The sequence below is a fragment of the Balaenoptera borealis genome (genome assembly GCF_965194805.1).
Source record: "Balaenoptera borealis genome assembly, chromosome: 1".
NCBI classification, from domain to species: domain Eukaryota; kingdom Metazoa; phylum Chordata; class Mammalia; order Artiodactyla; family Balaenopteridae; genus Balaenoptera; species Balaenoptera borealis.
The window spans coordinates 82,497,288-82,520,944 of NC_138860.1; the positions used below are offsets into that span (position 1 = coordinate 82,497,288).

At 50.8% G+C, this 23,657-nt stretch overlaps 1 protein-coding gene across 14 annotated transcripts in view; it reads right to left on the reverse strand.

The window, feature by feature from the left end:
- Positions 1-21,867, reverse strand: part of IL6R (interleukin 6 receptor) — a 51,300-nt gene extending 29,433 nt beyond the window's left edge. For 2 of the 14 annotated variants that reach the window (XM_082353792.1, XM_082353794.1), the window contains exons 1-2: positions 19,018-19,323; positions 771-1,019 (exon numbers count right to left, since the gene is read on the reverse strand). In XM_082353792.1, coding sequence (XP_082209918.1) covers positions 771-1,019; positions 19,018-19,102 — 334 coding nt within the window. In that variant the 5' untranslated portion in view covers positions 19,103-19,323. The other 12 variants (XM_082353789.1, XM_082353788.1, XM_082353798.1 and 9 more) reach the window with 12 other exon arrangements.
- Positions 21,868-23,657: the final 1,790 nt, after the last annotated feature.

Consider the following 23,657-nt stretch of genomic DNA (forward strand, 5'->3'; position numbering starts at 1 on the left):
CCAAAGTCCTCTTGTCAGGCTAGGAGGTGGGGCAAGTGAGGGGAGGTGCCTGGAGGCCAACTTGCCTAAAGGGGAGCGAGATTGGCACCAAAAGTTGGGGCTTTGGAGTCCCACAGGCCTGGTTGTGTGGCCATGGGCAAGTCCCAACCTCTCTTCAGTTTTCTACTATAAAGTTAAATGACGATAAAATAGTCACCATAATACTGCTGCCTCTCACTGGGACATTGGGAAGATGGTATGAGACACCAAGGAAGAAAGTCCCTCAGCACAGGGCCTGGCACACAGGGCATCTGACTATAGGATGTCTTATGAGATGCAAGGGAGTTAGGAACCTGCTAACTCTAACAGTAAGAATAGTTCATTTGAGAGCTTACTATGTGCTATGCAGAGTTTTTAACACCATATTTAATCTTTACAACAACCCTGAAGTAAGTTAATAAAATCAACCTTATTTTACTAACGAGGGAACTGAAGGGCAGAGAAGTTAAGCCGTGAAGGAGGAGGATGCGAACCCAGGCCCCTTGCCCTCGACCCCCAAGCCCTAACCACACAGCAAGGTCAGCTGGACGGCGTCTCCGTCAGCCAGATGCCCCCACCCAGCTGGAAGTTCTACCAATCTCGCTGGCAAACGTCACTGGGCCTTTCCCCGAAATACTTGGGCCAGGGAAATAACAGGAATTTAAAGGGTCAAGCAGGGAATCTCTCTCTGGAATGCGCAGAGCAGTGCTGTGCTGGGAGCCGTCTCTGGGAGCTCTGAGGACACAACTCACCATCCACCAGCAAACGCACGCTTCCAGCTGGGCGGCCGTCCTCGTAGCACGAATAGTTTCCAGAGTCGCTAAGCAGCACAGACCTCAGAAGCAGCCTCCTTCCCACGCCAGCCCATCTGCCTTGGCGTGAACCGGTGACCTGATTCCTGAGCACCCAGTGAACGGTGGCATTGTCCCCCGCTTCCCCACCTGGGCAGGTCAGGGTAACGCTGGCCCCTGGCAGGCTGGTCAGCACATCGTTTGCCATCTCTGCAGGGGGAGAAGACACTGGGTAAGCCCACAGCAACCTGACAAAGGGACTGCATCCGATTCGGGAAGCCACAAAAGGCTCTAGTGCTAAACATCTCTCAAGTCCCTCCATTGGCCCAGGCCACCATCACATCACCTCTTCCTGGGTTATGGCAATGGCCTCCCTGTGGCCTCCCAGCCCCAGTCTTGGCCCTCTCCACCCAGCTGCCCCAGGGAGCCTTCCAAAGCGGCTATCTGGCCACCCCACTCCTTTGATTAGAAAACCCTTCAAGGGCCTACTGCTGTCCACGGCATAAAGTCCAAGTTTAGAGGCCTGGCCCACAGGGCTTTCCACCACCTGCCCCCTGCTGACCTCTGAGGCCTCATCTCTCCCCGCTCAGCCTTAGAAGAGACACAGTCCCCCCACCCCATCCCCACACAACTTCCTCCTGTTGCAGGTCTCAGCCTAAATGTCCCTTCCCCAGAGGCCTTCCCTACCTCCTCAGCTGCATTAGGCCCCCATTCTACCTCCCCCACCATGTCACCCATCACACACTGCCGTATAATTACCAATTCTGTATCCATCTTCACTTCAGGACTCCAAATGCCACAAGAATAGGCACGCTGTTTTGTTCTCTGTCATATTTCAGTGCCTAGATCATTGCCTGGCACACGGTGGTGGCCCACTGAGCACTTGATGAATGTATAAATGAATGTATACACACAGGAATGAATGCCACGTACCCAGTGGGACTCACAAGATGCATGAGTACACAGGAAGTCTCAGAATCCCAGGGTCTCCATTTTACAGGTAATAACTGAGGCACAGAGGAATCAGGAGACTTGCCCAAGATCACCAATAACTCAGCTGAGAGGCAAACCAGGTCTTCCAACTCTGTTCAGTGCTCCCTCCAGAACCCTACACCTATCTATTAAACCACTTAGGGTAATGTTATTTTTATTCTAGGGACCAAATTGGAAAGTAAAAGGGAACAAATGCACTCCCCACCCCTGAAAAATATCATGCTACTCAAGGAAAGGATATTAAAGATACAAGTAAACTTTTTTTTAGTATAGGTTAAATAGATTCATAGAATCTAAGTTTTTTTTTTAATAAATTTATTTATTTTTGGCTGCGTTGGGTCTTCATTGTTGCACCTGGGCTTTCTCTAGTTGTGGTGAGCAGGGGCTACTCTTCATTGCGTTGCGTGGGCTGCTCATTGCAATGGCTTCTCTTGTTGCGGAGCACAGGCTCTAGGCGCACAGGCTTCAATAGTTGTGGCTTGCGGGCTCTAGAGCGCAGGCTCAGTAGTTGTGGCTCACGGGCTTAGTTGCTCTGCAGCATGTGGGATCTTCCCGGGCCAGGGCTTGAACCCGTGTCCCCTGCATTGGCAGACAGATTCTTAACCACTGCGCCACCAGGGAAGCCCAGAATCTAAGATTTAAATTAGTCTAGCCAGTTGAGGAAGCTGAAGCCAGGGAAAACAGCAAGTTTTCATGTTAAGCACACTTGGTCCTTCTAACCAAATGTGTAGCCATTTATTAGCAAACAGCAGCCATAAGTCTGGTCAAAGATTTCCGAAAGGCCCAGCAACAGCCTGGGCACCTGACCTCACCTCCCACCTGTGCTCCTGGGCTGGGAGGACCAGCACTAGTGTCCCCCCGACCTGCAAAGCCTTCTTGCTTGGGAGGAGTTTTTAATCTCACGCTTAACCGACTGTCCCTCCTCCCGCCAAGGTAGCTGTTGGAGAGGAGAGAATAAGGCTCAGTGACTCCCAGGAGGATAACACTCAAAGCCAGCGGGGCTGGTTGTCCAGACCAACCGCCGGCCACAGTCCAGAGACCAGGGACATGAGCATCAAAGGGACAGCGACAGCTTCTGTCTGGCTACACAGACTCCCTTCAAGCTTCCTTCTCACCTTATCACTTAGAGTCAGAGTTCTCCACCCTGGCAACCTCTGCCCCGAGGTTGGCAGATAAGGGACATGTGCAAGGGCAGCGTAGCAGCTGGTCACCTATGGTTTCTTTCTCTTCACTGTCAGAGCCTTCGACTTTGGGTGAGAAAAATGGCTGAATCTCACCATGCAGCCAAGCGAGTGTAGCCAGGTTCCTTAGACCCCTCTGCCTCACTTCCCCCCACTACGGGCCAAATGTCCTCCATTTAACAAATATTTGAGGAGGCCCCCAGAGCCAGGCACCAGTGAAGAGGACACAGTTAGGTGGCAGAGAGACCCTGCCCTCAAGGACAAGACATGTAAGACGCATTCACTGCTGCAGAACTGGGGCAGACGACACAGGGTGCCCCTGAACATCAGCAAGATCCCAGTCCCTAGGAGACCAAGTCCACTGAGGGTACCTCCACGCCCAGAGGGCTTAAAAGAGGTATGAAAAGCCCTAACTACAGTACACCTTTCATACATAATCTTCAGTAATATATTTCCAGCATTTCAAGTATCGTTTTTAAATGTACTATATGATATTGAACACATGCAAATTAATATATGTAATGTACATGAAAGCTATTGAAGCATGAAACACCCCCAAGCTCCTACCAACCGAACCACGAGCACAATCACTGTCTCTGAAGCTCCCTCTGTGTTCTGCATCCCCCAGCCTCCCTGCTTATAGTGTTACATTTTGGACTTATCGCTCCCTCACTTTTTTTTTTTAATAGATCTTTATTGGAGTATAATTGCTTCACAATACTGTGTTAGTTTCTCTTGTAAATGGGTTCAGTTTTGCTACTCATGGATCCCTCAATTTTTCTTAACTTTGTGTGATATTTGAGATTTATGTAAATAGATTATAGTCTTCTGTGACATGTTTTTGTCATTCATTGCTTCCATGATTCATGTAGCTATAGTATTCATTTTCACTGCTGTGTAATATTCCATTGGACAACTGTATCATTCTCTTGCTGAGGGAGGTTTTGGGTCGTTTCCAGTGTTTTGCTATATCAAAGAGGGAACTTTCTCGAAGGTGGCTCTTGGCGCATTTGCCCAAGAATTTCCCTGAGTAGAATTGCTGGTCCTGGTGTGTGTGCATGTCACACATGTCCTTTTCCTTCATAATTGACACACAGTCCAAACCTTTTAAGTCTTACGTGCACTTGACAGTGGCTATGGTTTGCCATGTCCAGTCCACATACTGAATTACATCTTTCCCTGAATCAGGTTAGGTCTAGAAGACACACTGACACTTTGAATCAATATATCGATACTTTCACTTTTCCATTTTCCACTTAATAAAGCAGCTATAAGGACAAAACCTAACATGGATGTCAAGTTCACGCACAAATTACCAACATTGTAGGAACAAAGACGGAGACACTGTCGGGAATTCCCTGGTGGTCCAGTAGTTAGGACTCCGAGCTTCAAGTGCAGGGAGCACGGGTTCGATCCCTGGTCCGTGAACTAAGATCCCACAAGCCGCACGGCGAGGTCAAAAAAATAAAAAAGATGGAGACGCTGTCAGAATAGGACAGTCTTCTGGTGGGTGGCCCCACTGTGCAGTGCTTACAACATCCCTCCGTCAGCTGACGAGCGGAAGTCGGAATTCACAAGGCACCAATACACAATAGATTCTCAGGGTTGCCTGAAAGTCCAAGTAGGGGTAAAGGACCACGGTAGGCTCATGCTTTCCTTGGCACTTTCCACATGGCACCATCCTTAACTATATATAGGTCCCCCTCCCCAATCATGACTATGAGGCTGTGAACTCCTACTAGCACTCCTCAGAGAACTCAGTAGGTGCCTAATTAATGTTTAATGTAGGGTGCCTAAGAGGTACCCACAAGGTCAGGGCCTCCACAGTGCACACTCCCAGGAGCCCCTGTCACACAGGACACAGCGGTCTACGTGGTGCCCCTCGTGTTGTGCAGCGGGCAAGCCCTACACTAGAGGCCAGAAGAGCCAGCTTGTCACAGCCAGGAGATGCTGAGGAAAGAAACTATAAGCCTGGAGCCAGAAGGGACTCTCTTTTCTGCTTCTGCCTTTGCCAGTTCCAGGAAATATGTTTCTCTGGTCACTTCCCTTACCCCCAGTTCAGATGGAAGCTCTTGCCATGGTTAGTGACCAGCTTGAACAATAGCAGGGGCTGTTCTGTTCCTGAATTCACTAACAATGGCCAGAGTATTTGGGCAGCTCAGAGAAATCACAAATAAAAAGACTTTTTTTCTCTTCTACTAAAGCAGAGCTTCAGGAGCAACATAATGGCCACTTCCTCTGCCAAAAAACTTGAGTAATGGTTTTCTGAATCTTTAAAACTGAGTCACTACTCTTTTTTAACGGGGAATGATTAATTGTAAAACACCCATTGGCAAGTATTGCCTGTCCCTGCCCTTCTTCAAAATACATTTCTTCTAGAACCTGTGAACAATGCTGTGTTAACTATGCCTTTAAAAGCATTCTATGCAGGATGATCACAATCAAACACTCAGAGAGGAAAGACCACCAGAAAATACCCTTGCTACAGTCAAGAGTGGGCAGTGCTGGCCCTACCCAGCCACCCACCCCTCTGCCTCCTGACCCGAATCTCTGAGTCAGTGCCCGTGACACCCGTGGGGCTGCATAGGAGGCCCTGGGCATCTCTCTTGTTTTTTTTTTTTGGCTGCACCTCGCGGCTTGCGGGATCTCAGTTCCCCAACCGGCGATTGAACCTGGGCCAAGGCAGTGAAAGCCCGGCATCCTAACCACTAGGCCACCAGGGAACCCCTGCCTGAGCAACTCTTTGAAAAGGAAGAAGTGATGTTCACAGAATGCCCTCCTGGTACTTCCACCCACCTCTCCAAATGATGGGACTAGAGGCAATTTCTTTCTCTTCCTTTCATCTTTCTGTCTTTTTTTTCAATTTTCTATAAGTTGTTTGTATTACTCTTATAATGAACACACACAGACACACATACATACGTATATACGTATTTAAGACAAAGAAACTACATAGCCTGGATCTGTGCACGTTATCACGCCTAGGGCGGGAGGAGGTGGGGCAGAGTGTAGTGAACACCAGGGAATAGGGGTGGGGTGAGACTGGACTTTTCAGGGCAAAGCAGCTTCTGACAGCACCTGCCGGTCAAAGAGCGTTCACCCCCCCGCGCTTGCAGCTCTGCTCTCCAACCCTTGCAGCTCTCTGTTTTGTCACTTGCGCTGCACGCTACACACTTAACCCTCAGCCATGCTGGCCTCATCCCCTGGTGGACACAAGGGCACCATCCCTCCCTATCTGCCCTGTTTGTCTGCTCCTTGGAGTCTGCCAGGGCCCTCCTGAAGGCCTCCCTGATGGGGAAGAGCCAAAGGGAAGAGACACAGTGGGGAACAGGTGAGGAGGGAGCTCCTGAGAGCATCCTGTTCCCCAGAGATGTGCCCCAGCCATTCTCACACTCCCACTCTGGGAGGTGAGGGGACCAGGTGGGGAGGGAGGGGTTGGCCCTGCACACTCTGACATTCAGCACAGCATGCAGTTTAGCATCTGCCCGTGAGCAATTGCTCAGCCATTTGAGGCCAGCATTGCAAGTCCATGCCTGTCCCCTCCTTAAGATTCAAGAATTTTTTTGTGCACCATCAAGTGCAAGGCCAGAAATCTTAATCCTGGAGACAGAACTGACAGCTAGTGGTGAACACCTACTATCACCTACTATGCACTGACACTCCTCTCCACAAAACCCCATGGACAACTTAAAACTACCTATAACACAGGCTGCCCTAAGATAAATGTCCCTGACATATTGAGGGAGCCAAGAGGAGGGGTAGAACACTCAAAAAGGGAGGGATTCAATGGAAGAGATATTTGGGTTGAGCCTTGAGACATGAGTAGGAGTTTGATAAGTGGAACTACAGGGAATGGCATTGTATAAAGAGGGAACAGCATGGAAAGGCATTGAGAAGTGAGGGCCTGGGGAGGGCAGGTATCTGGTGTCCTCCAAGGGGATCAGAAACCTGACTCTGCAGGCAGAGGTATGTGCAGGCTCAGTGCCCACCCACCTCCAACCCCAGCCTCCAGGACAGGAGCCAGCAGTGCTTCCTCCTTCTGTTAATCTTCCAATCACCAGTGCCTGCCCTCCCCCCAGCCCCCCACCCCTTCCTGGCCTCCTAGTGCTCCTAGTGCATCACAAAGCATCCCAGAGGCAGCAGAGAGGAGGAGGCGGCGAAGGACTGTTGAGCCGCCTTTGTTCTTACCAAGGTCAATGTCAGATGCAGGGTGGCAGCACCCTACATCCCAGCTGCCTATGAAAAGGGATTGTGCAGAGGACCAAAGCATCTCACTTGGGACTGAGAGCAGAAAAGTATCCCCTCCTGAAAACAAACCTCCCCAAATCTCCTCCTCAACTGTCAATGAACTCAGTATCTGGTCTGGTCTTGTTTAGTCACTGACAATTAACTGGGTAGGGTTGGACTGACACCAAGATACACTCTTGTCTTGATTTGTCCTTTAACATAAAACACATCTCTAAGAGTGGCAGGCAGCCTGGCATAGGGGAAGCAGCCCTGTGTTATCAGAAGACCCGAGTTCTATTCCTGGTCTTGCCACTGACTTGCAATGAGCCTTGGGCACATCACAGCCCCTGACAGAGCCCCACTCACCTTCTCTATGAGGTGAGGGTTCAGACTACAATCTGAAGCTCCCTGCTGCCCCTGTTCCTGCCGTCTAGCATCTTATCACTCTGAATCACTAGCTCACAGGGGGTAGGAAGCATGTCTGTGTCTGTTTATCTCAGACAACAGCCCAGCTTGAAAATACAATTAATCTATGGATTTATTATTCTAGTAGTCAATGACTTTTGGAGAAGGATGATGGCCAGGGCATCCCAGTGCCCTCAGACAGACGCGTCTCCTTATCCCTAGAGAGCCCCAGGAGAGGGAAATTCCCATAACCTCCCTCGCCTCTCACTCCTCAAGGGGAAGAGAGTTTAGGTCCTAGTAACCTCTGGCAACCAAATCCACACCTCCCGGCCCAATGCTCACGCAATCCCACTCCCTGGGCCGCTGGGCCCCCCACCATGGCCGACACCTCTCAAGCCTGGGAACTTTGCAGTACAGCCCTGGGAAGTGAGACTCTTCCCCCTTCCAGACCTAAGGTTGGGTGCCAGAAACCCAGACAGCTTTCTTGTTTTTCTACTTTTTTCCTTCTTCAAGTAAACTTGCAAATGTCAATAACCAGAGAAAAACACGCACACGGAGACACATATTTCTCAACTCTCTTGCAGCTTGTTGTTGCTCTTGCCAGCAAAAACAAGTTCAGCTTCCTGGACCCGTTTATGTAAGCGGTGAAGCAGCTGCCCAGTGCCACCGCAACACGGGCTTAGCTCACGCTTGCTAATCCCACCGCCCCGGTTTCTGAGCAGGGACAGTCGTCCAGGCTGGCAGCTGGGCCGGCTAGCAGCACAGGACAGCCTCCAGCCTCTGGGGCTGCAGAGACACAGGATCTCAGAAGGGGTCACAGAGGAACCGCAGGGCCCCTGTCAGCGGTAAAGACCCTGATCTGGAAGGAGGGAGCTGCTGAGAAGTCTCCAGGAGAAGAAGAATGTGGGCACCTCATGTTCAAAGGGAAACACATGCAGAATTTGACCCCACGGGGCCTAGAACAAGTCCCCAGTGTGCTCTGTCCCCTCTCCCTGCATCCCCATCTAAGGACTGAAACCAATGTCCTGACTTCCCGAGTAATAATAACCGTAACACTCAGCACCACCTACAGCATTTAGCAGGTGCCAGGCACTTTACCTAAGAGCCCTCGGCTCCTACAACAACCCTGCTATGGGAGAGGCTGGTCCCCATTTCCGTGGAAGTTCAGAGAAGTTAAGGAACTGGCCCAAATTCACACAGCTAGTGAGGGAGGGAGTCTGCATTGGCTCCAGGTGAGTCTGGCCAAAGCCCCCCTCTCTCCGGGGGTCCAGGCGCATCCCCGTGTTCCGGCCCAGCCCCGCTTCTCTGGGCTGCCCACCACCCTCGTCTCCCCCTCTCTCCCAATTTCCTCTCCTCCTCCCTGCTCTCCTCAGGCCTTTCCACCCATCACAGAGGCTCAGGGAGGGGAGTCCTGGGGTTGAGGGGTCTGTGTGAAGGGGGAGCGAGCCTTTTCCCACACAGCCCTGCCACACCAACTAGCCCCTCAGGGGCTCTCCCAGGAAACCAGGGGCCAAGTACCCTTGATCCTTCTCCTTCTACCCTACAGCAGCAGCACTCCTGTGACGAGTTATAGTTTAAAAGCGCCCCCCTCCCCCGTCGGACTCCCAATCTCACGCTCTCACCAGATCATCCACTCACTTCCCTAAAATCCCCAGAATGCCCTCTCCTGCCATTTAGGGCTGGGCCTCTGTGGCCCCTGCCACCTTCTCTAACTCAGCTCCCAGCCCCACCTCTTCCACAGCCCGCTCCTCAGGTTGCTGACTCCTGCCCTCCTCTCCGTCTAATGTGTTTGTACTTCTGTACCTGCTCGTATTTGTCTTGTATTTGGTGGAGTCAGTATTTATCTTGGCGAGGCCTTCCCCTCCATCCGCACCAGGGACTGTATACTTACTGCTTGGACAGAGGGTCTGGGAGGCTCCTTTGGACCATAAAAAGGTAATGCTGGCTGCTGACTCAGAGACCAGCGCGTGTGACCAACTCCTCACAAGAAAAACATTCAATCCTCCCCTGGCAGCATCACAGATAATCAGCTGGCCCCGGGCCCAGAAGGTCTGGCCTGGGTCACCTCTCAGAGATTATAAACTAATTAGAGGAAAAGATATCAAAGGAGGGCAAACAATTCAATTCCCCCACCCCCACCAAACCCCAAGAAGCAGATTGAGAAATAAAAAGAGTAAAGGCAAGACTAAGCAGGCCGGGAAGAAGGGCACATGGCCACAGGTGGACACAGACGGGACTTGGGTCCAGAAAGGGGCTAAGTTGGGGCTACAGCCACAGAGTGGGTGCTGAGCTAAGAGTTGCTCTTCTAGGGCTATAAAGGCCCTTAAAGATGATTCAGCCAACCTGCTCCTTTTTATAGATGAGGAGAACCAGGGCCCAGAAGTCACACAGCCAGTGTGTGGTGTAGCCAGGACTGGAACCCTGGGCCTTGGGACTCTGGGTCATGCTTGCCCCACAGCCCACTGCCTTCCCAGGAGCACAGCACAAAGGGTCCTGTCTTCCTGTCTCTGAACTTGGCCTTGGAGTCTAACCAGGAGCCTGACCCACATCAGGGTCTTTTATGTGTTTGTGGAAGCAAAGGGGGGCAGGGTGCAGCACACACCCGATATCTGTTCCCCCTTCCCCATCCCAAACCATATCCAACCCCACCTCCTGCCCCAGCTTCCACTCCTCCACCCCTTTAGATATGAGGAAGCAAAGCTAAAGATGTGAGAAGTCACAAAGTGGAGGTGTGGTAGGGAGTGACTAGAAGGGACACAGGAGAGCCTGCTGGGGCTGGTCATGTAGCTAAGTGGTGGTTACACGGCTATGCTCAGTTTGCGAAAATTCATCGGGCTGTTAAATTTATGCTGAGCGCACTCTCCCATATGTATGTTACGCTGCTACACACGTTTTATAAAGCCCCTAAGTCCTCCTGCCTGAATTCAAGCCTACATTCTTCTCCTTACTCCCATGTACCATGAGCAGACACACACACACACACACACACACACACACACACGCACACACACACTGGTCTAGCTTCATGTCACCATGAAGAAAGCAGCTCAGAATGGAAGAGCAGGCATATCTACCCTCAGTGAAACTGTGAAACCTGGTTTCCAGCTTTCCTGCCCCCAACCTGTTCCCCTCATAAATAAGCCACGCCAGGCCTACCATGTTTTGAGCTAGGGAGACTCAGCATTATAACTATGTCAGTGCTCCCTAAGTTATCTCTAAATTTAACTTGATCCTAATAAAAATACCAACAGGACTTTTTTTTCTTGGAAGTAGGCAAGCTGATTCTAAAGTTCAAACAGAAAAGTAAACAAGCAAGGATAGCCAGGAAAATTCTGAAAAAGCAGAGAACTGAGAGGAGGATTAGCCCTACCAAACTCTAAAGCATATTATAAAGCTATAGTTATTAAAACAGTGTGATACTGACACATGAGTAGACAGACAAAACTATGGAGGAGACTAGAAAGTTCAGAAATAATAGTAACCAAAAATAGATTTGTCTGCACTATTGAACTGTACCCTTTAAAATGGCTAAGATGACTGACTTCCCTGGTGGCGCAGTGGTTAAGAATCTGCCTGCCAATGCAGGGGACACGGGTTCGAGCCCTGGTCCCAGAAGATCCCACATGCCATGGGGCAACTAAGCCCGTGCGCCACAACTACTGAGCCTGCGCTCTAAAGCCCGTGAGCCACAACTACTGAGCCCGTGTGCCACAACTACTGAAGCCTGTGCACCTACAGCCCATGCTCTGAAACAAGAGAAGCCACCGCAGTGAGAAGTCCACACACTGCCACAAAGAGTAGCCCCTGCTCTCCGCAACTAGAGAAAGCCCGCGCGCAGCAAGGAAGACCCAATGCAGCCATAAATAAATAAATAAAATTTATTTTAATAAAATAAAATAAAATGGCTAAGATGATAAATGTTATGCTTCTGTATCTTACTACAATTATTTAAAAATAGCTTAGTTTGAGCGTTGGCTATATAGAGGTGCTATTCTAAGCTTGCACATGGATGACCCAACTTGATCTTCCCAACAGCTTATCTTACAGAAGAGGAGGCTGGTTACATAGCTAATTAGGGGTAAGCCTAGATTCAAACCCAAGCAATTAGGCCTCAGAATTTGTGCTTTTTAACTATTCAATCTGCCGACAAGCAGTATAAACCCAAGTATACACAGCAATTTGGTAGATTTTAAAGGTGGCTTTTAAAATCAGTGGTGGAAAGATGGATTATTCAATAAACTATAAAAAAGGACATCAGGTGATAACTGGGTTAAGAAAAGTTAGAGCCATACCTCAGTCCATGATAAATTCAAAATGGATCAAACATTTAAATACAAAAATTCTTAAAGACACCAGAAAAAAAATCTTTTTTTTACCCCCTCCCAAAAAGAATCTTTTAAGACAATCTTGGCATAGGGAAGATCTTATTAAGTATGATACAAAACCTACAAGTCATAAAAGAAACTGATAAACCCAACTACAATTTTTTTTTAATACGCAAAAACCAACCCCCACCCAAAAAAGTCAAAAGACAAATGACAAACTAGAGAAAAATCTTCACAACTCATATCAGAGAGGACTAAATTCTTTAATATATTACGAGGAAAAAGACCAACAACCCAGTTTTTAAAAATGAGCAATGAATATGAACAGGCACTTCATAGAAACAGGTTATGCAAATGTCTCTTAAACATGGGAAAACCTGTACATTCACACTCAGATAAGATAAATACAAGTTAATTCCACACAGATGCCATCTCTGTGTAGATAGCAGTTTAATAACACATTTTCGTCAGAGGTGTGGAGACACAGGCATTCTCTCATTGCTGCGGGGAGTATGAATTGGTGCAACTTCCACTCTCACTCAAAAGTACAAATGCACATGGCCTTCGACCCACAGGTTCACCTTCAAGAAATTTATCCTGCGGATGTTCTTGCGCTCAGGCAACATGATGGATATGCAAAGTTACTCCCCAAAGCACTGTCTGTAATGGCAAGACAGGAAACAAGCCCAAAGTCAACGTCCATCAAAAGGAGACTGTAGGGACTTCCCTTGTGGTCCAGTAGCTAAGACTCTGCACTCCCAATGCAGGAGGCCTGGGCTTGATCCCTGCTCAGGGAACTAGATCCCACATGCTGCAACTAAAGATCCCGCACGCGGCAAGGAAGATCCCGCGTGCCGCAACTAAGACCCCGCGCAGCCAAATAAATAAAGATTTAAATATAAAAAAACAAAAAACTAACGTTAAAAACTTAGCACTATTTTCAGGACATACCTAATCTCTCAAAAAATGTGAACAATTGTAATTATTATTTCCACTGCATTAGTGGGTCTTTCCCCTTTTCTGTGAGAAAGTCTTCACACTATAGCCTCCCCCTCCCCTCCCATCAAAATGGGGTCTTCAAATCAATAGCAGCTATCAAGCACCTGCTTTTGTTTGTTTCAGCCTCAAGATGTGTTGCTCTGCCTGGGCTTGGAGTGACTTGGCCCAAGGTCTGCTGGCTTGTTAAGTGGGCAGTCAAGAGACAGGCCTGGACTGTCTGACCCCTGAGCTGTTTTCTCTCTCTGCTGTCCCAGCTGCCTTGCTAAGAGACAGAGAAAGATCATTTACAGTGACATGTGGTTGCAAAACATTCCCCTGACCCAAAGTGATATGAATGGATATGGGGGAGGAGGCGGTTACAGTGCAATGGTTTAAACATATACTGTGGCCTTAACTATTCTTCTTAAGAGAAGTACTGAAGAAGGACACTTCCTGGGGCAAAAAGTGGGGCTGTCTTTGCCACACCAGTGCATATGTAGTTGGTGAGTCTGAGGACACTGATAACAGAGACGATATCACTGAAGTCGCCATGCTTTGGGAAGGGTGGGAGTTGTGGGTGACACACGTGATACAGTGGAAAGAGCAAGATTCAGAGCAAGGTCTGTCACTTCCTTGCTGTGCGATCTTGAGCAAGTTACTTAATCTCTCTGAACCTCAATTTCCTTTCACCTACTCAAGGACACTGCTTCGGCGATTCTCACCTCTCTGTCAATTTTTGATCTCTACTAGATCATTTCCATCAGCAAGCAAACATGCTGAGATTTCAGTCATTTTTTTAAAAATTCTTTTCATGACTCCACTTCTCCAGCCAACGAACACTCCATTTCTTTTCTCCCCTTTATGGCTAAAATCCTCCAAAGAGTAGCCTCTACCAGCCGGCTCCAGTTTCCCTCCTCCTGCTCTCTCTGCAAACTACTCCTGTCAGCCTTAGGCCTCCACCATTTCGCCGAAACTCCTCACATCAAGTCAAGGTCACCAATGGCCTGCGTGTAGCTAAGTCCACTGGTTAGGTTGTCCTCTTGCCTCTCAGCAGCGTTTGACACCACTGATTGCTTCTGCCTCTTGACACACTGTCCTCACTGGATTTTCTGGACAACAACTCTCCTGGTTCTCCTCCTGCTTCACTGGTCTCACCTTCCCAGTCTCCTCCTCCTTTTCCAGCCTGAAAAGGTTGGAGTGTCCCAGGGCTCAGCCCAGGGCCTCGTCTCTTCTCCATCTACACTTTCGCCCTCGGTGATCTCAGCCACTCTCAAGGCTTGAAATAACACCTGCCATCAGTCGACTCCCAAATTCATACCTCAACTCAGTCCTCATTCCCAAACTCTGGACTCCCATACCCAGCTCATCAGCATCTTCTCGCCTTGTCCAATAGAAAGCTCAGTTTCAGCGTGTCTGAACTGACCTGATCTCCCCCCAACAAGACCTGCTGTCCTACAGTCTACCGCATCGATGCAATGCCCTCAGATTCCTCTCACACACGGCTGCTGTGAAGAGTAAATGAGGTCACAGATGCAAAGAGCCCAGCACAGTTCCGTGTACGGTCGTCACTCAGTATGGTAACGGTTGTTGTAACCATCACGTAGAGAGAGAAAACCAGAGGATGCTTTTCGGGAAAGGAAGTTGGGAGGTGGAGGGAAACTGAGCACAGGTGCTGGGAGACAGCCTGGATGCGGGGCCTCAGGGGGCACACTCCTAAGAGCAGAGCCAGAGGGCAGAGCTGGCGGGGGCAGGTAGGAGTGAGGTGCAGCTAGAAGTCAGGCCAAACCCAGGACCGTGCCAGAAAAGCCCCTGGCTATGCCAGAGACTTTGGACCTTTTTGGATCTCAAGTGCAGAAGAGAGTAGAGCACACAGATGACCGAAAACAAACTCCCCAGGGCTTCACCAAACAGAGTCTAAGAGTTAAAAGCCTCTTTTTTGCCATCTTCCTCTTGCCACTCCAGCCCTCAAGGATTCTCTTCCAAAGACTGATACCTCAATGACAGTTAGCAACAGGACATTTAGCATTCCCCTGTCCAGCTGGAGTCTAAGGGGCCCAATGGCTGAGGCCTGGTCTCCCCAGAGACAACCCCAAGTTTCACCAGGGCAGAGGGCACCCGTGTGTCCCCACAGAGCCCTCTGCTCCAGAACCCAGCAGGCCCTCACGTAGGATCAGATTGTTAAAGAGGAGGCAGGAATTTTCCTGCGCAAGATGGGAGTATAAGGAATCCCTAAACATTTATATTTCTTCAGGCCTTCATGCAAGCGTCATCTTCTTGGTGAGAACTTCCCTGGCCTCCCCTCGAAAAGATCAATTCTACATACTCCTCAACATGTACGCAGTTCCTATCTCCCTCCCTTGCTTTATTTTTCCTCCTTAGCACTAGGTCACTATCATACTATATATTTAATATACATCCCAGGTAGAATGAAGCCCCCGTGAGCCAGGGATTTTTGGCTATTTGGCTCACTGCTGTATCCTCAGCTCTTACAATAGTGCTTGGAAGATCAGAGGAGCTCAAAATATTTTTTTCAAATGAATAAGTTATTAGCTACACGCATTTAAGCATTTGCTCTGTGCTAGAGACCTCACTATACACTCTGTAGTACCTTACTTAGGGCATTTCATCATCATAACAACTCTGCAAGGTAGTACATGAATTATTTCTCTTTTCCAGATGAGAACAGTGAGTCTCTGAGAAGTAAAATCCCTCACCCAAGCTCACGTTATTTCTCCATGGCAGGGCCAGGCAGAGGTCTGTCTGGCTCCAAAACCTTAACCATTACCTGTGCGGGTTGAGCTGTGCTCAGGTGGAGAGAAGGTCCAGAGAGAGATAAAGGAAGAAGCAACAGAAAACCTCTGGAAGAAACTGTTTAGCACTCGAGACCAGCACTGTGCAGTAGAACCTTCTGCAATGATCGCGAAATGCTCTATACCTGCGCTGTGGAATACAGTAGCCAAGTGTGACTAGTGCAACTAAGGCACTACATTTTAAATTTGATTTCATTTTAATTAATTTAAATTCAAATAGCCATACTTAGTAAATGGCTACCGTATTCGAGAGAACAGCTCTAGACCTTTAAGACTGACCTGGAAAAGCCCAGATTTGGTGATGGGCACGCTCTGGCTCACGGATGGGCCGGTGGCACGCAGGCCTGGTGGGACAGGAGAAGCGGAGGGGAATTGACAGCGGTGGGCACCGGGGTGGTTTTGTGTCATCCTTACAAACACCCTGTAAGGGGAGGATTTGTTAACCCAGTCCGCAGGGGGAGACGCGGAGGGTCAGAGATGAGATATGCAGTGAGGGTCCACGTGCCTGCTGCCTCAGGGTCTTGGTCCACCCCCCCCCCCTCCTCCGACACCTTGTCCTTGGGTAGCTGGTACCCAGTGGGACAGGTCAGAGGGTTTCTCAGTCCCTCTTAGGGATTTAACCTTGACCATTTTCAAGCTCCTTTTAGGGTAGACTCAGGGTGGCTGATCCCAGGGCTTCACAGGACTCAATAAATGTTTGCTGCAATGAGTAAACAAGAGGCAGAGCCAAAGTGGGGAGAGATTTCTGGCAACTAGAAGCCCGATGGGGGAGGGCCTTCCTTCAGTTCCTCAATCACACCATTTAGCCAGTCATCCTCAAACTTGCGAATCACAAGGGGTGTTTGTCGAAAAGGACATTTCCTGAGCCTCACTTCCAGATATTTCTCTTCAGTAAATCTGGGGTGGGGGTCAAGAATCAGCATTTTTGTCAAGCACCCAACCCCCACCCCCAGTGCATGTGGCACACCTGCACACACACACACCAATTCTGATTCAAACAGACCCAGAACTATCCTTTTGAGAAATACTGATTTAGGGTGAGACTAGGAATGCAGGTAGATATTGGGGGCAGAAAGAGGTTGCCCTAAAGGGAAGTTCAGAGGCTGAGACAGGACTCTGAGAGATTTAAAGGTGTACGCGTTTGTTGTGCGCACCGTCTTGTGTTGCAGAACATGGAAGGAACCTGAGTCACCGATGTCCAGGCCTTCCACACCCGACACTTACATCCCAGCTAATCCAGGCCCCTAGACGGCGATTCACCTGAGCGGCCCTGCCAGCTCTTGGATGTGTGGGCAGCGGCTGATCCCAAGGAAAGCGGGCCCACAGCCCGGAGAGCCAGCGGATTTCCCCTCTAAACCAACTCCAGCCTCTGCTACCCCTCTCGGCCCCTTACTTCTCCAAAGCAAGGCATCTCACAGTCATTTGCTCCATGCTTCCTGTACAATGTCTTTATTTTTGCTCTCAAGTTTGTGGGCTGAGTCTCTGTGGGTGTGGGAGGGGAGCTGGGTATTTTCTACTTCTCTGCATTTTCCTTCTGAACTGGGAGGGCTTTCACTTCCTCCCCAAACTCTCAGTTCTGCCTTTCACAGCCTGTCCAGGCCTTGAGACCACTTTGCCCATTCCACCTGAGCACCAGGAATAGGGAGAACTGACTGCAACCGGCTGCCCTCACAGTACCTTGCAGCCACTTAGGAGCAAAAGAAAGCAGCAGCTACAGCAGTAACCTCCCTGGGGCAGGTGCCCTGGGGTGTGGTGTGAGTAGCAACACAGGCAGGCAGGGAAGCCTTGTGCCCTCCTGGGCGACCCAGGCCTCAGCCCTGCCTTGCCTCCCTCTGATAGAACAGTGGGCAAACCCAGGCTTTCCCTTCCCTTGGCCTCTTCTGCCCAGCACTCAGCCAGCCAGGGGTGACTCTCATCTTGGCCCCCAAACACCCCCAGCTCTGCCTGCTGGGCTAGTTCTACATTTGGGAGTCTTGGGGATCTACCACCCCCGAGCACAGGGCCATGGAGGGGGGGCCTCCACCAACTAGGACTGACAACTTCCCATCCCAACCTCTCTGAACCTCAGCCTCTTCTTTGGAACAAAGTATTATTTAGATCCAGCAGAGAATTAGAAAACGTGTGTAAAGCCTAGGAGGCCTCAATCAACATTGGCTGTTACTGGCAGGGGTTATAAATGTGTGCTGAGAAAAAGAATCTCTTTACTTTCCTCTTCCAAGCACGAGGAACACAACCATTCAGAAGGCAAAGGGACCTGCAGGCACACCAGCCCCTGGCTCTCTCCAGCAGGGAGGGGTCAGGCTGAGGGCGTTCACCCAGGGTAGGAGCGCAGTGCGGTCTCACAGTGAAAGCCAGAGCCGCCGTCTCCCCAGCCATCTGTTCCCAGAAGCCTGCCGGCTGCCCCCTTGGTTTTCCGCTGTGTCCTCAAAGAAGCCCTCAGACCCTAAAATAAACCTCTGGAGAAGCAGTTGCCCAGCTCCTCTAGAGGAGAGCCTAGACGCGCAGCTGGGCATGCCGCCAGAGCCCAGAGAAAGGACTGGCGGCCAGAGGCAGATTACAGTCCACAGGAGCAACAAGTGCCCCGTGCCCTCTGCCTCACCCCTCCTTCTCTCGTCTGGAAGTGGAGTCCAGTGCGTGCCAGCCTCAAGACGTCCCAATCCCTGGCTAACCTCCCCACTTGGCTTAAATTCCCAGGGCTGAGGCACGCGGGCAGCGGGGCAGCGGGAGGGTCCGTGACTCAGCGCCCATGATGTCACTCCCTTCACAGTCAAGGCACTGTCATCCACACATAAACCCGGGGGGCTGAGGGGAGAGCCAGGCGGGATGCCTTCCCCAAAGCTGAGGGGCAAAGGGGGCGCTGGTACAAAGGACGCCCCGGGCAGGAACTCCACCCCGCGAGGGCATCTCCTTTTAAAGTAACCCGGGCCGCAGTTGTGTAAGGACTCTTGGGGGCACTGGGAAGGAGACAAGAGAATCAGGTTTCTGAGAACACACCAAGTCCTGTACGCAGACCGCAGGGAGCTACCCGGCCGCAGGGCAGTCACGGGGAAAGCGCGCCGGGCCAAAGGCGCAGGACGCAGCAGGGGGCGCGCGCGCGAGCGAGCGCCCGCCACCGGACAGCTGGGTCAGCCCGGTGCCTCACCTTGTGCCGCGGGAACCCAAGCTAGCCCCGGACAAGGGGAGCCGTCACCTCTCCGGCCTCCCTCCGCCTCCCCGCGTCTGCGGCGCCCACAGCGGTTCCCTCACCCGCTGGCTGCTCCAGCCCTCCAGATGCGCCCGAAGCCCTTACCTGGAGCGGGGCAGCCCCCCGGTGCCAGCGCCGTCCCGGGCGTCGCAAGCAGGGCGGTCAGCAGCGCGCAGCGGACGGCCAGCATGCTTCCTCCTCGGCTAATGCCCCATGGTCCCAGAGAGGCGGGCGGGCGGGCGGACGCGCGGGTCGGGAGCTGGCGGCCGGGGCGGGGCGGGGCGGCGGGCGGGCTTAAGCCCCGAGGGCAGCCCCCATCCCCTGGGGCCCCGCGATCTGCACGCACGGCGAGTCCCCGAGCCCCGCGCCGCTCTCGGCTCGGCTCCCTCTGGCCAGGCTCCGTGTCAGTGCGACTTCCCACTTACACATGACTCAGAGCAGCGGACGGTCCTGGCAACGCAAGAAAACATTTGAGGAACTCGCACTGGAGTTGTCTCTCGGCCGTCCCAGGGTGCTGTTACGAAAGCCGAAGCGGATGGCGCAACAGCCCCGCGCACCGGCCGAGCGGAGGGGTGGCTTCCTGCCGCAGCGCCGCACCTGAGCCGCGAGGGCAGGATCCCCGAACCCGGCGGGGACGAGCTCAGCCGGGGGCCCTCCCCCCGACTTCTGTTGATCAGAGCAGGGGAATTAGACACCACCGGCTCGGTTTTGATTTTTGGTTTCGTGACCAGGATTACTCTGTGAAAGGAGCACCTGGAGAGCCCTAGAGGAGGCGATGTGCCTTTTACCGTTACAGTAAAGCGGTGCTTGGCAGCCCTTTCTGACCCTTGGAATCACCTGGGAGCCCTGAAAACCATCGATGCCTGGGTCCCACCCCCAGACATTCTGATTTAATGGATCTGGGATGAGGCTTGGGCATCAGGTGACTCACTACTGTAAAGGTACATTCTCTCTCCGTGCCTGTCTGTTCCTTGCAGCACGGGCAGGGAGAAGGTTTGGACTTTGGAAGCAGATAAAGACCTGGTTTCCCATCCAGACCTCCACCTACTGTGTCTGTGACTTCTGTTGAAATCCCTTGAGCTTCTGTTTCCTCATCTGTCAGATATAAGAAAGTCTATAGTGGTCGGGATGTTTATGAAGATACCGTGGTTGTGAAGCTCTAGACACATGACACAGGGTCCAGACCACAGGTGCTCAATCGATGTCAAAACGTGCATGTCTGCCCTCCTGATTTGACAGACAGAAACTGGTGCTTGGCTTTCAGAAGCAACCACAACCAGCTCTTGAAAGGGCTCACCAAGATTCCCCAAGGAGCCTGAAGCTGACAGGGTGGCCTCAGAGCCGAGTTTGGAGGGAGCGCAAAGTGCTGAAATAAGGTCTCAGCTAAGAAGTTTCTGGCCCAGCAACTGCTAATTAGAATGTGCTTTTCCACTTTGGGCTTCAGACTGATCCTAACCAGGATCCAGGTTCCTGGGACAGCAGGAATGGGTGTGGCCTGACGGAAGCCCCCAGTGGATAGGACCTGGTCTGAAGAAACAGAGCTTCTGAAATGCAGCCCTCACACCCGGTGCATCTGGCTTTCTCTGTGGGAACCACCCATCAGCGGTGCCTGGCAGAACTAGGCACATGCCCCGACCCACCTCCTGACGGAGGCTGGTTTGGGTGGGCTTGCTCTGGCCACACCCACAGACAGGGGTGAAAAAAAGGCATGTTGAAAGGTAGATCTTTTGGCCACTGGCCCTCTCTCCTGATATTTAAAATGAGGTTGCAGGCGGCCTGGAAGGTGGTTCCCACTGTGGTTGCCCCCCTTCCCCTCTATTTGTGGCAGATACAGACCTGAAAAAAATCAAAGGGGGACTGAAACCAGAAGGCTGCAGAAAGCCCTCTGCTCAGGGAGGAGAGTCTGAAGGAGGGATGTTCAAGCCCAAGAACAGGTGTCTCAGAACGCACCTGGCTTCTGCACCGAAGTGGGCTGCCCCGTCCAAACCACCAGCCGGAGCCTGTGTTCTGGAGTCGGACAGATCGAGTTCCCATCTCAGCTCTGCCATTTGCTGGCTGTGTGACTAGGGCAAGCTACTTAACCTCTCAGAGCCTCTATTTCATGATTTGTGTGACGAGAGCAACAATATGCAAGTTATTGGCATTGTGGTTCATATGAAAATATCTGGCCTATCTTTATCTTCTCAGCCTCATTTTCTGCATCTCCAAGCTTGAATATAATTCTGTTTCTACAATATTATTTATGTCCTCTCAACTCCACACCTTTGTTCAAGCTATTCCCTCTGCCAGAAATCCCCCTAGAGAACTAAAGTGTTGCCTGCCCTATTAGTAAACAAAGGATGTTGCAGCCATCAAGCCGTCACCCTGCTACCCCCATGGTGCCCCCTGAGGAAACTCAGGATGAGAAAGCACAGGATACTGGCCCCAGGTAGCTGAGGTGCATATCAAAGGAATGATTTCAGTGAGCCCAGACTCTTGCACCTTCCCATACATAGAAAAGCACTAAATTCCTTAACTTGAGATATCTGGTTTTCTTTTATTAACAGTAATCTTTTGATCTTCTGACTACCTGGTCTTTTGTTGCAAAAACTCCTGTATATCCTGGTTTCCTTCTTGCCTCTTCGGAGCAGTCTCTCAGATTTATTTGAGATGCTGTCTTGAAGTCCTAAGAATGTCTGCTAAATTAAACAGAACTCTCAACTTTTAGGTTGTGCTTTTTTTTTCAGTCGACACCCTCCTTTGTCCTACACCCTACTAACCCTTAAGACTCACCTGGGATGTCTTCTCCAGGAAGGTTGACTGCTTCCCTGCAATCCTATCATCCACGAGGTTGGATTAGGTGGTCTGTCTCTGTGCTGCCTCAAAACCCCCTCCTGACTTTGTTCACCACCCCATCTTCCCTGCCACACCATAAAGCTCATCTTTGTATCCACACGGCTGAGCAGGGCCTGGCATGTGGAGGGCCTTTGTCGGGGAGATGTGGCCTCCCCTGGGGTAGAGTCTGAGCAAACTCTCTGAACTCCTTCAAGCCCCACCTGAGTTCTGCACTAAGTGAAGGTTCAAAATTCATGGGCCAACATTCCAGGCTTTGTTGTGAAAAACACTGATAAGGAAGAGAAGAAAACATACATGTTCAGTTCAGCCTGACCTGCCCTCTCCCAGGCCTGGTTCTTGATGCCAGCACCCATGGGGGTCACCAGTGTCTCAGGCGAGACTTTTTGCCCCCCGGAAGAGAAGACTCAGGCCTGTGGGGGATATAGACTTGGCAAGAGCTCTGGGGTGAATTGCAGAGTGAGGATGGGGCTATCTGGTCACCAGAAATCAGAAATAAAGACCAGACAGGGCTGAAGCACCCTGGGGACCTCGATTGCCAGACTCACTGCAGTGATCCTGCAGTAGAAGGGACAGCTAGGACTTTAACCAGGGCACCTCTCTTGGGTAACTGTGCTGCTTACAAAATGCTTTCGCAACTTGATCTCCTTTGAATTTCTTAACCCCGAGAACTAGGAGATAGTGTCCCCAGTTTTCAGAAGATTACGCTGAGGCTCAGAGAAGTGAGATGACTTGATCAAGACTGCACAGCTGGTACCTGGCAGCTCTGGAGTGAAGTCTGGCTCTTGACCCAGAACTCTCACTGAGGGATGGCGCAGTGGGCACAGGACCAAGGACACTGCAGGACATCTGTCGATCCCATCACAGCAGGCACTCAGGGATAAGTAGGCTGGAGGGGAGAGTAGGCTGGGGGTCCCTGGCATTTGGGACACGCCCTTCTTGGGCCTCCCAGACCCTCTCCTTCCACTCACTGTGTGTCCCTGCAGTTACCCTGGTCTCCCCTAGAGGGAGAAGCTCTGGGCTGGCGCCACTTTTTTTTTTTTTAATTGAAGTATAGTTGATTTAAAATGTTCTGTTAGTTTCAGGTGTACAGCAAAGTGATTCAGTTATACATATATATATCTACTTTTCTTTTCAGATTCTTTCCCCTTATAGGTTATTACAAAATATTGAGGAGTATAGTTCCCTGTGCTATACAGTAGGTCCTTGTGGTACTGCTTTTATCAGACTCCTTCCCAACCAGCAAGTCCTCTCTCACCTTTGACCTGAAGAGATTAAGCCTCTTAAAGTCTGCCACAGACAGAAGTCTGTTGGAGGCCCCATAGAATAAATACATAGATTGTTTTGAATCCAAAAGGTATTCTTCATCATCTGCTCCTCTGCCCTCAGACGTCCTGAGGGAGACTGGTTTGCCAAAGATGAAACAGGCAGCGACCGCTGGTCAAGATCCCAGATATAATGACTCAAAGGAGTCTTTTTTTTTTTTTTTTTTAATTCTCTCCCTGCCCCCATGCCCTCCAGGCTTGGGCTGCTGTGTTAGGGCTATTCTCATCTGGGAGAGTTTAAAACAATAGGCTTTGTTTTCTATTCACTTTTAGGGGCAATGATAATCCTAAAAAGTGCAGCAGGGTGGGGGAGTGGGATTGGGCTGACCTGCAGACCCCTCCCCTGGCCTCCTGCCCTGACTAATCAATAATTACCGGAAGGTGCTCATTATTCCCTGAAACTTTCCCCTCCCTTTCTCCTCAGCTGGAAGGAGGTTGACAGCATGCGGCCAGCTGAGGTATAATATGGGAACCCCTCTAATCAGCAGAACTCAGTGTCTTAGGTCAGCAGCACCCCCAAAGATCAAGCCCCAACCAGGGCCCGGCACCCTCATCCTGCCTGGGAAGACTTCTCCACCTTCACAGTGG